This window comes from Alexandromys fortis, unplaced genomic scaffold (genome assembly GCF_014885135.2).
Source record: "Alexandromys fortis isolate MF-2015 unplaced genomic scaffold, M_Fortis_MF-2015_v1.1 scaffold_16, whole genome shotgun sequence".
NCBI classification, from domain to species: Eukaryota; Metazoa; Chordata; class Mammalia; order Rodentia; family Cricetidae; genus Alexandromys; species Alexandromys fortis.
The window spans coordinates 7,286,087-7,301,682 of NW_026067893.1; the positions used below are offsets into that span (position 1 = coordinate 7,286,087).

The following is a 15,596-nucleotide window of genomic DNA, read 5'->3' on the forward strand; positions in this document are numbered from 1 at the left end:
CCGAGCGCATGTTCGCGAGAGTTTGTTGGCCTCGCGAGATCTCCGTCGCCTTGTCTATTCCTCTTGCCTGAGCCCGGCTTTTCTCCCCTCCCCCCCCTCGGCGCCGGCGGAGTTTTTCCTTTTTCGACCGAATCTTCTCGTCGTCGTGGCTATTTTCCCTGCTGCAGCTGCCCCTGCCGCCGCTGGGCTCGCTTCCCCGGCCCCTGCCCGCCGTCCCGTCCCTAACCCCGCCCAAGGTAACGAGCTTCTGAGGGAGGGTCAGGCCTCGCCGGGGCCTCGGCCTAGAGTTGAGACGGAGCCCGGGAGCCCGGGCGCCGGCCTCGCAGCGGGGTCCCGGCGCGGGCGGTCCGTGGAGCCGGCTGCTCGGGCGCCCCGAGTGGGCGACCCTGGCCGGCGGGGAGGCTTCTGCGGGCCGAGGCGGCGAACGTGGCCGTCCTGGGGAACCCGTCGGGTGGGGGAGACGCCCGCGCCCTTCCGAAGAGGTCCACTGTGAGGAAGCTGGGCTCCGCCGTTTCCATGGGAGCTGATGCTTTGAGTTTCCTGGTCTGACATGATGGACAGGATTATGGCGGGCTTTGGAGTGCTGGGTGACCGGGAGGAGAGGTTCCCTGCCTTGTTTGAACCTTTCGGACTGGAAGCGTCTCTCCGGATTCCAGGCTTCCGGTGGACAGGAGTGTTCGGGACATGGTCCCCAGGGGACCCGTATGTTTCCGTGCACTCTAAGGGAGGGTTTAGCTGTGTCTCACTTTGTAGGACGCTGAGCTGAGTTTGTCGAAAGGCGGATTTCTAAGATTACCTATATGTGAACAGTGTGTGTTTTGGGGAACTACGCACACTTACAGTTGAATGGTAAAGAAAGGGATTTGTGTAGTTCCATCTGACTTTGGAAGTCCGTGCTAATTTTTCTAATTTTTGACTTCTCCAGCTTTTAAGAAGTACGTCGAAGTTTTCATTGTTGAACCCCACACTGCCTTCCTAGTTCAAAGAAATCACTTTTTTTTTTCTTGTAGCATACTGTTTGGGAGATCCTTTTGTATAAAATTTATCTGACGTCGTTATGATTTATTGCTTTGAAGTTTGTGGATTAGCTAAATCTGAAGAAAGTAAAAATGAATAAAACTTCGAGTTGGGAACAAAAGTGATTAACTTAGGCAAGTTAGAGGAACTTTTTTTTTTTTTGGTTTTTCGAGAAAGGGTTTCTCTGTGGCTTTGGAGCCTGTCCTGGAACTAGCTCTATAGACCAGGCTGGTCTCGAACTCAAAGAGATCCGAGTGCTGGGATTAAAGGCGTGTGCCACCATCGCCCAGCTAGAGGAACATTTTTGTAGCTCGATATTTGACTTAGTTTTTGTATGGTCTTTGCTTTTCATTTTTCTCAGATGTCCGAGGATCTAGCAAAACAGTTGGCTAGCTACAAAGCCCAACTCCAGCAAGTAGAAGCTGCTCTGTCTGGAAACGGAGAAAATGAAGATCTGTTGAAATTGAAGAAGGACTTGCAAGTAAGTATAGGTAGACTGTTGTAGCTGATGCTGTTTGAGAAAGTATTTGTCTTTTTTCAAGAAGGCACTCAAAGCACCTATGAAGATGCTCCCTATTTGTGTAATATATGTACACCTGTATACAGACACCGAGGCTTCTAAATTTGCTTCCTCCATTTGGTGTACATCAAAATGAATGAAACACTCATGGGTTTGTAAATCTTCTGTGTGCTTTTAGGATTTCATGATAAGAAGCCTTGCAGCGGTTTAATTTTTTTTAACGCGTTGGTGAGGAAAAGTAGTTGGAAAGCTAATACTATTAGAGGGGGAAATTATCACCAGATTAAGGTCCTTTTTGATGACACAGGATTATTTGAAAATGAAATGTGGCCCTATTTTTCAACACTCATGGAGTATACGTTTTATAAAAACACATCATGATGTGTTTACACAAAATGTGTAAAGAAATAACTGGGTGGGTGGGTGGGTGTTATGTAAGTGTTTGAACTGAAGACTCGATTTTGTAGTTGTTGAGCCTTGTCTAAGTTGGACTGGTGTGAAAAGGCGATCTAACTTTTCATGGAAGATAGGAAGTATAAAACTTGGAAGGACATGTCCCGAAGGGCTTTGGGACAAACTCAGTCTCTGTTGCTTCTCAGAATACCAGGTTAAGAAAAATACTGTATATATTTTGTAAATATTCTATATTAAAATTTTGATCTAAAAATACTCATAAATTTTTGAGCCTTGAGAGGGCTTAATAGATTTGGGATTCTGAAAGATCTCATTTGTAATTTAAAATGACTTGGACATTTTCAAACTCTGATTCTAAACTTTAAATAGTGTAAATGTTGTTTTTTAAAACAAACTATGTTGGATAATTTTACTTTAATAAGACTCTCCTTTGGTTATAGAAGCCAGGCCAGTGGGGTGCATGTGCCCTTCAGTAAGAAGAGGTGTTTAGAAGACACTTGCTCACACTCCCAGGGCCTCTGTAAACATAACCCAAGTGCTTCCTGCCTGCTCCTTTGATTTGCTCACCTGTACCGAGTATGAGTTGACACTGAAGGGACAGAGGCACACTAACCTGCCCCTTCAGCAGAGGCCGATGTCAAAACAGTCCTGTCTCTTGGAAGAACACTTGTGTGCTGCTGGGCACTGGGTGCTCTGTGAAGAACTGGTAGACGGAGAGGTGGGAGTTGAGTCTCTAGCAGCATTACCACCAGGTCTTTTTTAATGTTTCCAGGGTAAATTAGAGTATGGGGTCAGCTATTTTGATATGAAAGTCTATAGCAGAAAGTATGTAGGGAGAAACCATTAGGGTAGAAATAGTATTTACCGGAAAGGCTTACCAAGGGCTCAGTTAATAATAATAATAATAATGATCTGGAGGCTGAGGCTGTAACTGCTTACAATAAAAAAATATCCTATGGTTCAATTCCCAGCACTGCAGGGAGAAAAAGTCAATAAAATACAAAAAACAAATCAAGCAGATTTCTGTGTGTTTGAGCCAACTTTGTCTACCTAGCGGGTTCCATGCCAGCTATGGTGACATAGTGAGACTGTCTCAATTTAAAAAAGGAAAAAGGCAAAGCAATAATGACTTTGAAGTCATATATCTGCGAAAGTATCCTCTTTTCTATATAGCCAGTTAGAACAGCACTGTCTGGTATGGTGACTGTGTTCTTTGCTGTTCATTGCCACTTACAGCTACTAACCATACGTAGCTGCTGAGTAATTGAAATATGGCCAGGGAAACTGAGGAGACAATTTTTTTGTTTTAAATAACTACAGTTTATTAAATATTGGATGTTGCAGATTTAGAAGCTTAAGTACTGATAATACCATAAATATTGACAGGATAGAATTCTTTATTTGGCTAGTCTTCATAAGTTTTTGTTTTTTTCCCCTCTTATTTCATTATGAGAGGTTTGATTTTGGTTACTAGGTATGGTTTGAACTGAAAACTATTGGAAGATAGAAGTTACCACTTAAGATTAGGTAAAATTATGAAAAATATTTGAATATATGCTTCCAGTCTGGTTGTTTGCATTGAAACTAGGAACTAGCTTCTGTTTGGTAGAGGTCTCCCTCCACCCACTTGCTGCTTTTAGGGTCATCCTTCTTGTTATTTAAATCTTGTTTGGTTGGGTTGATTTTTTTTTTTTTTTTAAAGCCTGTGGCTTCTATGTTTTCTTTTGGGGTGGGGCTATCATAGTGGCTTCTAATTCCTATGTTTATTTTTTCAGTAAGGTTTCCATGTTTCTGTCTTTCATATAGAATAAAAAATTCTTTTTTTATTTAGAAGAGAAATAGGTATAGTAAAATCAGATTAGCGAGCTCTTTCATTCCCCAGGTAGTCTATAGTAATCACAAAACTAGTCAATTTATTAGGCTGTGTTGCTGAGTAAACTGTTGTAAAGGAGGCAAGGGTCAAGTCACTTGTCTCATATATTACAGTGGCTCTCAGCATCCCCGAAACGCCTTCCTTCAGGAAGCAGAGTGCTTGAGTGCACCCCCTTTGACCTGCTGATATGTAGATCACAACACCTGATGCTTCTTGGAATTGCCGATTACTGTAACTGCTGCCCATCTGTCAATGAAGGAGCAGTTTCAGAACTCAGACTTGGGGGAGGAAAAGTAATTAATGGTATGTACCTTCAAGGACCCCTCATATATAAACCAGCTTCTTTAACACTTTGGTCCATACACATGTGAAGACAGACTGAGGTTCATTATGAATTACTGGGAGGGACGTGTAAGATGACAAGAGTTCCGGGACTTTAGAAGTAAATGCCCTGGATTTTCTTGTTTATAAGAAAGGCCATTGTGGCACAGGGTTTTGAAAATTATGCATAGTTTTTCAGGATTCTTTTCTTTGAAAGTGGTGGGGAAATAAATGTTCTGTCAAACCTGAGACTTCTTACCAGAGGTAGAATGCATGTTTGTGCTTTAATTACATGATCCCTGGAAGGAGATGCGAGTATTTAATGATAAAGACTTTGTGGGCTCTTGAGTCAGGGCTGTTGGTTTGTATTCCAGGCTCTAAAGGTGGTTAACTGAGAACAAAATTGGGTAATTAAATATTTGAAGGCACTTACATGATTTGCACAGGACCCTAGGTTCAGTCTCGAGTGCTGCAGGACTAATGAATATAAAGCTAGGCGTCACCTCCTTAGGGGCGGGTTCTATTGGGTTTCAGCTCAAATCCAAGTCTTAGTAGCTTTTTTAAATTCACAAACTGACCTTTCTCCGGGTACTTAATATTCTTTGTCTGTCTGTCTGTCTGTCTGTCTGTCTGTCTGTCTATCTATCTATCTATCTATATTTTTGGTTCAAGTATTGATTTTTTAGAAGTAGCCAGGAAGATTTAGAGTCTTTAGGAGAGGTAATAATTTAACTTTTCTTGGCTATTGAACCAAAACAATTATTAACGAAGCCTCATTGGATGCCTGAAAAAACTAGGAGTTTGCTTTTGCAATATTTGTCTTCAAACATAGAAAATGATGTTTTAAGTGTAACACTGTGGGAAACCAGTAGGCAAATTCTTTGAAAATCAGGTAAAATGTATGTCTGTATTAGAGTAAGAACATAGCAGATAAGTAGTTAAATACCTGTTCATATTTTTGGCAAGTTTTTAGCCACCCCTATCACACTTGAGTCGAACTAATACAGAGAAGCCTGGATTAGAAAGTATCTGCCGCCCAGAGAGGCGCTGCCTGCCTTTGTAGGTTAGTTACGTGCTTTTTCTTAAAGTGAAGCTGTGCTACTGTTTGCTAAGTAGGTGTAGGCTGTATTAGCTCTAATTTGGTAATTAGTACTTATGGGGTGAAATATTGCTGGTTTCTTTTATTTATGCTTTACAGTATTTTAATAGAAATTGATATAAGTAGAAACATTGTGTGCTTAATGAGACTGTTTCCAGTGTTTTGGGAATTTCATAAAGGAGATGTTGGTTACACGGTTGATATTTCTGCCAAGTAATGCCCTATAAAACTGTAGTTGCATGGAAGACACATGCTGGTTGTAAAAGTTACCTTGAATCAGATTCAGTCTTTGATTCTCACTGTAGAGAAAATGACTTCATTTAGAAGTCAGAAGTGGCTAAAACTTGTCTAGTTTTATTTCTTATAGTTTTTAAAGTTGAAGATGCCTATGTAGGCTTAAACCACAGTTTCACTATTTATTAGGGTATAGTGCTGTTCCTCAGTCTCTCTATGGATGTGAAAACAGTATTCTCAAAAGCACTGAGCTGTATGTGTAGCGTACATAACTGCTTTGTGATATGAGAAGTGATGATATAAAACAAGAAAGTAGTTGACGGTATTAAATTACAAGTGTTACGGCTTTTGCTTTCTTTAGGAAGTTATAGAATTGACCAAAGACCTTCTGTCAACTCAGCCTTCGGAAACTCTTGCAAGTTCAGACAGTTTTGCTTCTACTCAGCCTACTCATTCATGGAAAGTAGGGGACAAATGTATGGCAATCTGGAGTGAAGATGGACAGTAAGTGTAGAAAAACAACCCTCTAACTATAACATGAATTAATAAGATACAATGGTAAGATGCTTTTATTCAGCTTGGACTACCCTATTTTAATCATCTGTGTCGGTAATGTGATTTATAATACTAGTGTAATCTTGGGTGGTTGCCATTAACAGCTTAATTTTAGATTTAGTTTAAATTTGGGGAGAAGAGTGGTGTGGATTATGAAGGAAAGAAAATGAATGGCTGTCTTCTAAATGTTCTGACTTGTTCTCAAGTTAAAAAGTGAATGCTGGTAATTTTATTGCGCTCAAGTGCATACATTGAAATTAATCTTTTAAGAACTAGCTTTTCTGAATGGGATTAAGTATACCGAGTAGATGTGTAAGGGATTTTCTGGCAAAATTTTTAATTAGGGCTTTTGATGTCAGGTGCCTTGCTTTAAACCTCTCATCATTTTGCTAAGAGGGCCATTCGATTGCAGAAGTTTATTTTAGAGACATGATAATTGAGTCACTACAGTATAAGTATTGTAGGCTGAGTACTAGATCTTTACTCACCTGCTTACAGCCATGATATCTTTGCAGGTGTTACGAAGCGGAGATCGAGGAGATAGATGAAGAAAATGGCACCGCTGCAATCACCTTTGCTGGTTATGGCAATGCTGAAGTGACTCCGTTGTTGAACCTCAAACCCGTAGAAGAAGGAAGGAAGGCAAAAGAGGACAGTGGCAACAAACCTATGTCAAAGTAAGCGACTTCTGTTTCCCCAAGACGAGATGGCTCACTGTATGTCACAGGCTAGCTTGTGCTCCTTGGTCTTACCTCAGTCTTTTGAGTACTTGGGTACTTAAGTAAGTCTTAGGTTACATTTGGCCAAAGTAACTGACTTTAATGTAGCATTTTAGGGTTTCCCATTTAGGTGCTTAAAGTAATCTGCAAAGAAAACTCATTCAGGCTACATTGGAGTGAGGTTATAACACTGTTTAACATTGTTTTACAGATAGGCAGCATCGGATCAGTATGTGTGCCTAGGTAAAGTGGAGGCTATACTGATGTATTCAATAAAGAGGGCACTACACTAAGAATACTGTATTTCTGTAAGTCGGGTCCTAGGGCTAAACCACAGTGGAGACTGCCTTGAGCCTTGTACCTGCTGAAGCTATATGCAGAAAAAACACATAAGGGAGTGTCTTAGAGATGGGGATGTCTAGGTGTGGAGCCTTTGCCTAACAAGTATAATTGTACCTAGTACCGCAGAAGTTGTTGGGGGGCGCATAAACAGTGAAGTATAGAAATTGTGAAGGGACATAGCAGTAGTTTTAAGGGGACCCCCCAAAAAAAAAGATACCATGGTTACCAGGATAGTTTCCTTACGAAAATAGCATCTAAACTAATAACTGAAACAAGGATTAGCAAAGTAAACAATGACATTGGATATATATGTTGTTTTGCCTGACCCATCGCTATAGCTGATGGTGAACAAACTAACATATGCCTCGTGTGAAATAGTGTGTAACAGCCTTAGCCTATCAACTAAATCTCAAATGCCTGGGAGGCACGTCTTATTCACAGAAAAAATGTGGCAGGTACAGAAGTAACAAAACCTTGTGGTTAAAAACCTGGGGCCAGAAAGTATTAGATAACAGCAGTCAAGGTCAGCACTTGACAGCCACTTCTGAGTCCCTGTGCTTATTTGTGCATGAATGCAACCTTACTGCCATCACTGCCTTGTCTTGTCTCCTTCCTTCCTTCCTTCCTTCCTTCCTTCCTTCCTTCCTTCCTTCCTTCCTTCCTTCCGTGTGTAACCAATAAATATGTCTATGAATTTGCAAGAATTTCCAAAATTTAAGTTGCTATATAAATGTTCTTGAATTTTGAAAAATACCATTTGTTAAAATAACATTTAAACACCTTGAATAAGGAAATCAGATTGTAAAATCTTGTTTAACCTAATTTGTTTTATTCTTGCCTTCTTTATAAGGAAAGCCACTTAGCCTCATGTTGATAAGTTATTTGGTACAGGGGAATCAGGATCTCTTAAAAACCTTTCTTTTCCTTTTGTCAGTTCATGTAGGCAAGCAGAGTATATTGGTAGCCTAGGCCCTGGTTCTACTTAGAATCCTAGTTGTGGACTCCCAGGGTTTTGCTGTTGGTCATTACAGAGAATGCTGGTTGTGCCACTCTTCCTTCCGATCTCTTCTTGCTGTCTTCCTGCAGTGTTGATGAGATAGTTTATCTGCATTAAATTACTTCATATACTTTCCCAAGTGTCGCATATATTTCACCAACTGTATTTTTAGAAATTGGTAGAGTTAGCCAGCCATTAAGGTTGATTTTGTTTCTTTTAGATAGGTTTCATGTGGCCTAATCTGGCCTGGAACTCTATGCTTAGCAGAGGCACAACTTAAATTCCTGATCCAGCTGCCTCCAGCTCCCAAGTAGTAGGGATTATAGGCATGAACGTGCATCAAATATTCATATTCCTAAAGCACAGCTGGCAAAAACGGTATAAAACATAAAAACTCTTTGTTGGAAGATTTGTTTTACAGCTGAGTGGTGGCTCACACCTTTAATCCCAGCACTCAGGAGGCAGAGGCAGGTGGATCTCTGTGAGTTCGAGGATAGCCTGGTCTACAAAGTTAGTTCCAGAACAGCCAGGGCTGTTATACAGAGAAACCCTGTCTTGACAAACCAAAAGAAAGATTTGATTTACATTGTAATAGACCTAAGTGGGGTTTTGTTCTTTGTCCCTTCTGGCAAGTGCTGTGTCTGCCTTCTTTTATAAAAAAATAAAAAAAATGTCTAGTAGTACTCAGTGAGTGGCGATGTTTGATTTCTATTTATTTATTGTGTGGATTCATGTGTGCACTGCAACATGAGTGGAGGTCAGGGACAACTTGAAGGAGTTGATTTTCCTTCTGCTTTGTGGTTAACTCAGGTTAACTCATGAGGCTTGACTTGGTGGCAGATGCCTTTACATGCGGAACCATCTCTCTTTAGCCCTGTTTTTATTTTTGTATGACAGGCAGCTCTGGTGTATCCCAGACTGATCTCCAGCTTGCCAAGGAGGACTTTGGACTTCTGATCCTCCTGTGACCACCTAGCATTACAGGCATGCTACCATACCCAGATTTTGGCATTGTTTTTTAATAAAAAGTTGTACTTTCGTTAATAAGTATGTAAGTTTCACTTTTGCACTGTTACAAAGAAGTGATATTTTAAATTTTAATTATTGACATTTATGTCCGGATTTTCCATACAGAAAAGAAATGATTGCCCAGCAACGTGAATACAAAAAGAAAAAAGCTTTGAAAAAAGCACAGAGAATAAAAGAACTGGAGCGGGAAAGAGAGGACCAGAAGGTGAAATGGCAGCAGTTCAACAACAGGGCTTATTCTAAAAACAAAAAAGGCCAGGTTGGTATATCTTCATCCCGTTGTAGATCTGAAAGTATAGCCGTCATTACAATACAATAACATCAAAATGAAGAAAGGAGGTATAGGTTTTCCAAAGGGCACAGTTTTAATCAGTTCTTGACTTACAATTTTAGATAATCATTAGCCACTTTCTGTGATAAACGAGTTTATATCAGAAATTTTTAAGACTGTTTGGTGCCTTCAAACTTCGCAGAAAATATGCAGAGCTCTGCTTTTTTTTTTAAAAACAAACTTTCATTTTGAGCATTTTTTTAAAGAAAGCTTTTAAGTTCTCTGGGTATGCTTTGTTAGAAAAAAAATAAATAACTGTAGAATTCAGCTACTCAAAATAAGGATGACCTGATGTTCACCCATAGCTTGGCTTTTCATTGTTGTCCATGCTGCCTCAGGATGTGTCTTCTGAAGAGCAGTGGGACAGGGCACCACAGTGGATCTCACCATCAAAATCATACCAAAATGAACAGTTCATACTTTAGGACTTTGAGAATGAAAACCTACAATCTTGAGACAGATAAGCTTTATATTAGTATGCAGTGATGTTTTCTACAAAAGCCATACATTTTGTAAATATTGGAACTTGAGCGTATTTTAGCATTAAAGGTTGAGATTTGGTTTCACTGATCAGAACTGGTTCTCTTTTGTTCCCAGGTAAAGAGGAGTATTTTTGCTTCGCCAGAAAGTGTAACAGGCAAAGTTGGAGTAGGAACTTGCGGAATTGCTGACAAGCCTATGACACAGTATCAAGACACATCTAAATACAATGTCAGGCATTTGATGCCTCAATAATGAGAAAAACTGTTGGATTTCATCTCTGCAGGGCTTTACATTTACCTTTTTATTCTTATATTTTTCTAAAGGTAAATTATTTGCTAGATGAGTAAGGAAGATACATTGTTGTCATTGTTTGGCTTTGGTAGAATGAAACTTGAAGACATTTGATAACTGCTCTCATTTAACTTTTCATTACTACTTACCACAGTTCCCTCAGAGTTTGTTGAACAAGGCAACTTTTCTAGGTAGATGCTGCTTAAATCAGCGCTTAGATGACTTAGTGTACTTCAGGCCCCTACTTAACTAATGTTAAGTAGACATTTTGTAAGTCCTAATTTGGAGTTTTCAGGTGCTTTGCACTTGATGTATCCCGGCAGTTCATTGGAACATCATGGCAAAATGCCAGCCTGCTAAAGATATCTTCAGTTTGATGATAACCTGGCCATTGTCCAGACAAACCCAAGCATGGGTTAATTTATAAATGACAGGGTTTAGTTTGAGGTTTTTCCTTGAATTCTTTCCTGGGCCTGTTAGGTCACTTCCACAATTGACTCACCTTGTATTTTTTGGTCATTGAGTTTGAATTTTATATTAAAAAACAAACCATGTGTAGGATGTGCTCCCCTTCTCTCGTGTTTATTTGGTGTTTTGTATTGTTTTTTTCTTTGTTGATTTTTCTCTTGTGGTAGTGCTTCCATTTTTGGGGAATGTGTAATGTTTATATGGGAAAACAAAAAGCTGATGTATAGCCCTGTATACAATGTAGATACTATTTTTGTAAAAAAACCAAGGCTAAATTAATGAACAAGAGTACTGAATGTTTCATGATTGAATTTTCCTGTATTTCTTGTGCATTAATCTGACCATAATTTCCCTGTATATTATGTTCATGTAGCTGAGTTTGTAATTTTTATTAACTAGATCAAGTTGCCAGCATTTGTTGGTATAAGTGAGTACCACAGTTATCCCAAGTTGAGTTTAAGCCAAAAACAGAGATAGAAAAAGGGTCTTCCTGTTACTGGAAGAAGACAATTTTTAGGGTGTGTGTTAATTTCAGTTTTGTATGTTTAACTTTAATAAATAAAGTGTTTTTAAATCTCCAGTGTGTTAACAAAGGGGTGGAATCCATGGCTGCCAGCCTTGGTGTAGTGAGCCTTAGTCTTGCACACAGAACTACTACAGAAGAGAATGCTGCGTCTGAGAAGTGTTTCATAAATCCCTAAGAATTCCTTCATTGGGTATAAAAAATTGAATCCTAAAGGATTAATGGGTGTGTATGAAACTATTTTTAAATTAAATTTCATGAATTTTGACTTGGTAAACTAAAATTTTTCTGACAGTGGTGAGGTAGAATACTTTGATTTTCTTCGTAAATAACATGACAGAAGACATGATTAAGACAAAAAAGGGGCTTCTTGGGCTAAGGACAGTGGTAGTATTTGCCTAGCATGTTTAAGACCTTCAGTTAGTTCCCCACTACCAGGGCTTGGCGGGGGGGGGGGGGGGGGGGGGGGGGGGGGGGGGGGGGGGGGGGGGGGGGGGGGGGGGGAGATAGCGGAGAACTAAAAGAAAGTTTTAAATGATGTAGTAACAGTTGCAAGGAAATCCTTTGAAAACACAGTAAAATGGTTTGATATTGCCTTGGTATGCTAGAACAGTACTTAGAACAATAACTGGACCATTCTGCCTTAAACAGTGTACCTATATATCTTTTCCTTAAGGGCTTTGTCTCAGAAAAGGAATAGAAGTAATTTTACGTTTGTTCTGAAAATAGGTGTACAATATAAAATCAGTAGCTCGTGTCAGAGATGAAATGTGGCCCTTTGGGCTATTGATGATGTTGGTTTCTTTGGACTAAACTAAAAGTTATGACCCGGAAAGATGACCTGGCTGTTACATGCTAAAGTTGAAAAGATTAGGACCACTTTCCAAATAAAGTGGTTATGCTCTCTATATTCTAAAATTAAGTGGGAACCCTAAGTGTAGCATGTTTTGTTACAAACTTTTGAGGGGTTTTTTTGTTTTTGCTTTTTGGAGACAGGATTTCTCTGTAGCTTTGGAGCCTTGGTGCCTGTCCTGGAACTCGCCTGTAGACCAGGCTGTCCTTGAACTCACAGAGATCCACCTGCCTTTGCCTCCCAAGTGCTGGGATTAAAGGCTGGTGTCACTACCGCCCTGCAACTTTTGAGTTTAAAGCTGAAACTGACAAACTGAAATTCAAATACTGATTTGTAGCTCTTTAAGTAGGTTACAAGTATCTTCTCAAAGATGGATTAACTTGAAGTTGACCTGTAATAGTCCAAACATTAGTAGCCAGAAATTTAACAGTACCACAATTAGCAAATGCTGTTCTAATTAACATGTATATAGCAAGACCTACGGAGCATATTAGAAGAGCAGAGACTCGAACCAGACTGCTGTTGGAACCCTGACTCCACTTACTAGCTCTCTGTAACTTTCTTCAAGAATCGGGGACTTGCCCAGGCCAAAATGAGTCTGCTACAAACACTGTAGGTAATTCTGCTGTGCACCCTTAGCTGAGACTAGGCTGTAGGTTAAATAAGAACAGCTTTGGTTTCAGAAGAAAAATTGAAAGCATATTTAGTGGCATCTTTATTAGTCTAATTATGAAGACTAGGTACCAAACCAAAAGGCGTCAAGTTATTCTAACTCAAACTTTAAAAGTACTTGTTGGTGTGTGTCCATCCAGTATAGTTTTAATGTTGTGTGCTGGGTTTATTCCCTTGAAAATACCAACGGCTACCTCTCTTAAAATAACAGGATAGATGACTTTCTTACGACTTGGGTTAGGAGTTCCTAATTTACAACTAGACATTTCAGAGGTGAATAATATGTTGTACATCAGCCAAAAATGTACTCAGAGTTTGATTTGGCTTTTTGCCTAGCTTGGATAATAACTGAAATATTAAAATGGAAGTATGTTTAAACCAACAAAGTTTTGTATTTGTTTAAAATAATTATAGAGGTTCAACAGGTATCTGCTCAGTCGTATTATTTGTACTATGGAGCAGTCAGTGTAAGCAGTAATTTATAAATCCAAGAATATATGTAAACATTTTATCTAGGGTTTTGACTTGTAAATTGACGAATTTTTGCTGCAGTGAAGAGGGAGCACACCAGGCAATTCAGGAGCTTTAACAAGAAACAGTAACCTTGTTCCCTTTCCTGTTACTAGAAGTACACAGTATGTGTGTAGGCAGAGATATAAGTGATTCTGAAACTAATACTACAGATGGGACGTTGTAAACACTTGTCCAGTCTAGCCAATCCAGGTCCTTCTCAGCTTACCTGAAGGTAAGCTTTGTGGCTGAGTGCAGTTCTGAATAGGTCCAGTAGCTGTCAACTGAAAATTGAGTTAACACCACCAAATCTTAGACCTTAGTCGTTTAGTTCCCACAGTAAACACTGGTAGCTAGCTTCTGTGACCTTAGCAGTTTATTTTAGGAACACACTGTCAGTCACTGGAATATTTCATTTGTGTTACAGATTTCGTCTTTTAAGAACATAGCTAGGGCTGGAGAGATGGCTCAGTGGTTAAGAGCATTGCCTGCTCTTCCAAAGGTCCTGAGTTCAATTCCCGGCAACCACATGGTGGCTCACAACCATCTGTAATGAGGTCTGGTGCCCTCTTCTGGCTTGCAGACATATACACAGACAGAATATTGTATACATAATAATAAATAAGAACATAGCTAAATGAGCTACGTTAAACTCATTACAAAGGTTGGCCTTTTAAGAGCTACTTTGTTTCTCTGCTTGAAGCCCATAGCCTCACTTTGCTAGTTCTGTTCTCCATGGTGAAACCCAGAAGCTCGTCCCTATCTCCTTCAACCCGTGTTTACTTTATACAGTTTTTTATATTAATTTATTATGTATACAATATTCTGTCTGAATATTCTGAAGGCCAGAGAGGGCACCTGACCTCATTACAGATGGTTGTGAGCCACCATGTGGTTGCTGGGAATTGAACTCAGGACCTTTGGAAGAGCAGGCAGTGCTCTTAACCTCTGAGCCATTTCTCCAGCCCCAGGTTTTGTTTTTTGAGACAAGGTTTCTCTGTAGTATGTGTTCTTTAGTTTTGTAGGAACACACTATGTAGACCACGAGCCTCAGGATCTGCCTGCCAGTGCTATTTTGAGGCCTGCACCACTACATCCAGCCTAAAATGCAGCGGAATTTCTGATGGCACTCTTCCCCCTCCCCCCTCAAAAAGGATTCAGGCTTGGAGGAAACACGTGACTCCTATATCCTGGAAATTAGAATTAAATCCCAAGATCAGCTGCTAGGCTACTCTTTACTAGGCGGTAGCTGTCCAGTTTTTCATCACTCAGTAGCAGAAGGAACGAATACACCTTTGGTTTTGCCTGCAATTTGTTCCTCCAAAAGCAGTTAGGTTTGTTTGGCCTGACTTCCAAAGTGTGAGATAACTTGTCTATTCACAAACTCCGTTATTTTTTAATGTATGCCTTAGAAACCCTTTATGCTTATGGCTTCTGCTACATTTTTAAAACAAAAACAATGCTGTTTTTCTGTTTCTGTTGTGAACACCAAAAGTTCAGTTATTGCCTTGGCAGTGAAATTTCTAAGCATATTCCACGATAAAGAAACAGAAGAAACTATAACTTAAGTCTGTTGGCTGATTCCTTTGTCAAGTGGCACCATGTAGCCCAGGCTGGTCTCTAACTCACTTTATCACGGAAAACGACTAAGCTTTTGATTCTCCTGCCATCGCCTCTCAAGTGCTTGGATTACGGGTCTGCATCGTCCCACTGGTTTATGGGATGCTGGGCATCAAGCCCAGCGGTTTGTACGTACTAGCATTTTATTTAGTCCAGTCGGCAGTGTTTATAAAAGTAGTGTTTTACTTGTGCTATTAGTGATAAATTATGGCTGAAAAAGGGTAAACAACCAAGTAAAATTGTCTTTAGTGTATTGGGTGGAAGGGCATTTACATAAAGCCCCCGGTTCAACTGGGCAAAGCCAGAAAAGCAATTTACTGTCAGATCTGGTGCACAGATGGCAGTTTTCCTTTATAGCCGAGCATATCACTAAATATTAACTGGGCACATTCAGTGATGCAGTGGTCATCATCACTGTAGAGCAGACTCAGCCTCTGGTCAGGTTTACAAAAATATGATCACTAAAATGCAATAAATTTATTTTACATAATCTTTTCTTTAAAAAAGCATTTAAGAGCCAGCATACCTTTAATCCCAGCACTTGGGAGGCAGAGGTTGGTGGATCTGAGTTTGAGGCCAGCCTGATCTACAGAGCGAGTTACAACACAGGCTCAGAAGCTACACAGAGAAACCCTCTCCCAAAACACAAAGAAATTAGAATATAAAAATTTTAAACCAGGTCTATAATCACATCTATTTGGGAGTTTGATGTAGATCATTTGAAC

The 15,596-nt window shown here is 39.9% G+C and overlaps 1 protein-coding gene across 2 annotated transcripts; it reads left to right on the plus strand.

The window, feature by feature from the left end:
- Positions 1–23: 23 nt before the first annotated feature.
- On the plus strand, positions 24–11,271 carry Smndc1 (survival motor neuron domain containing 1). 2 transcript variants are annotated; one of them, XM_050148290.1, is made up of 6 exons: positions 24–236; positions 1,379–1,498; positions 5,840–5,982; positions 6,549–6,710; positions 9,226–9,379; positions 10,049–11,271. In XM_050148290.1, exons 2-6 carry the CDS (start codon positions 1,379–1,381, stop codon positions 10,184–10,186), a joined length of 717 nt encoding a protein of 238 aa, XP_050004247.1. In that variant the 5' UTR covers positions 24–236; the 3' UTR covers positions 10,187–11,271. The 2 variants fall into 2 exon arrangements, with proteins under 2 accessions (XP_050004247.1, XP_050004253.1); XM_050148296.1 differs by lacking the exon at positions 24–236 and adding an exon at positions 3,938–4,127.
- Positions 11,272–15,596: the final 4,325 nt, after the last annotated feature.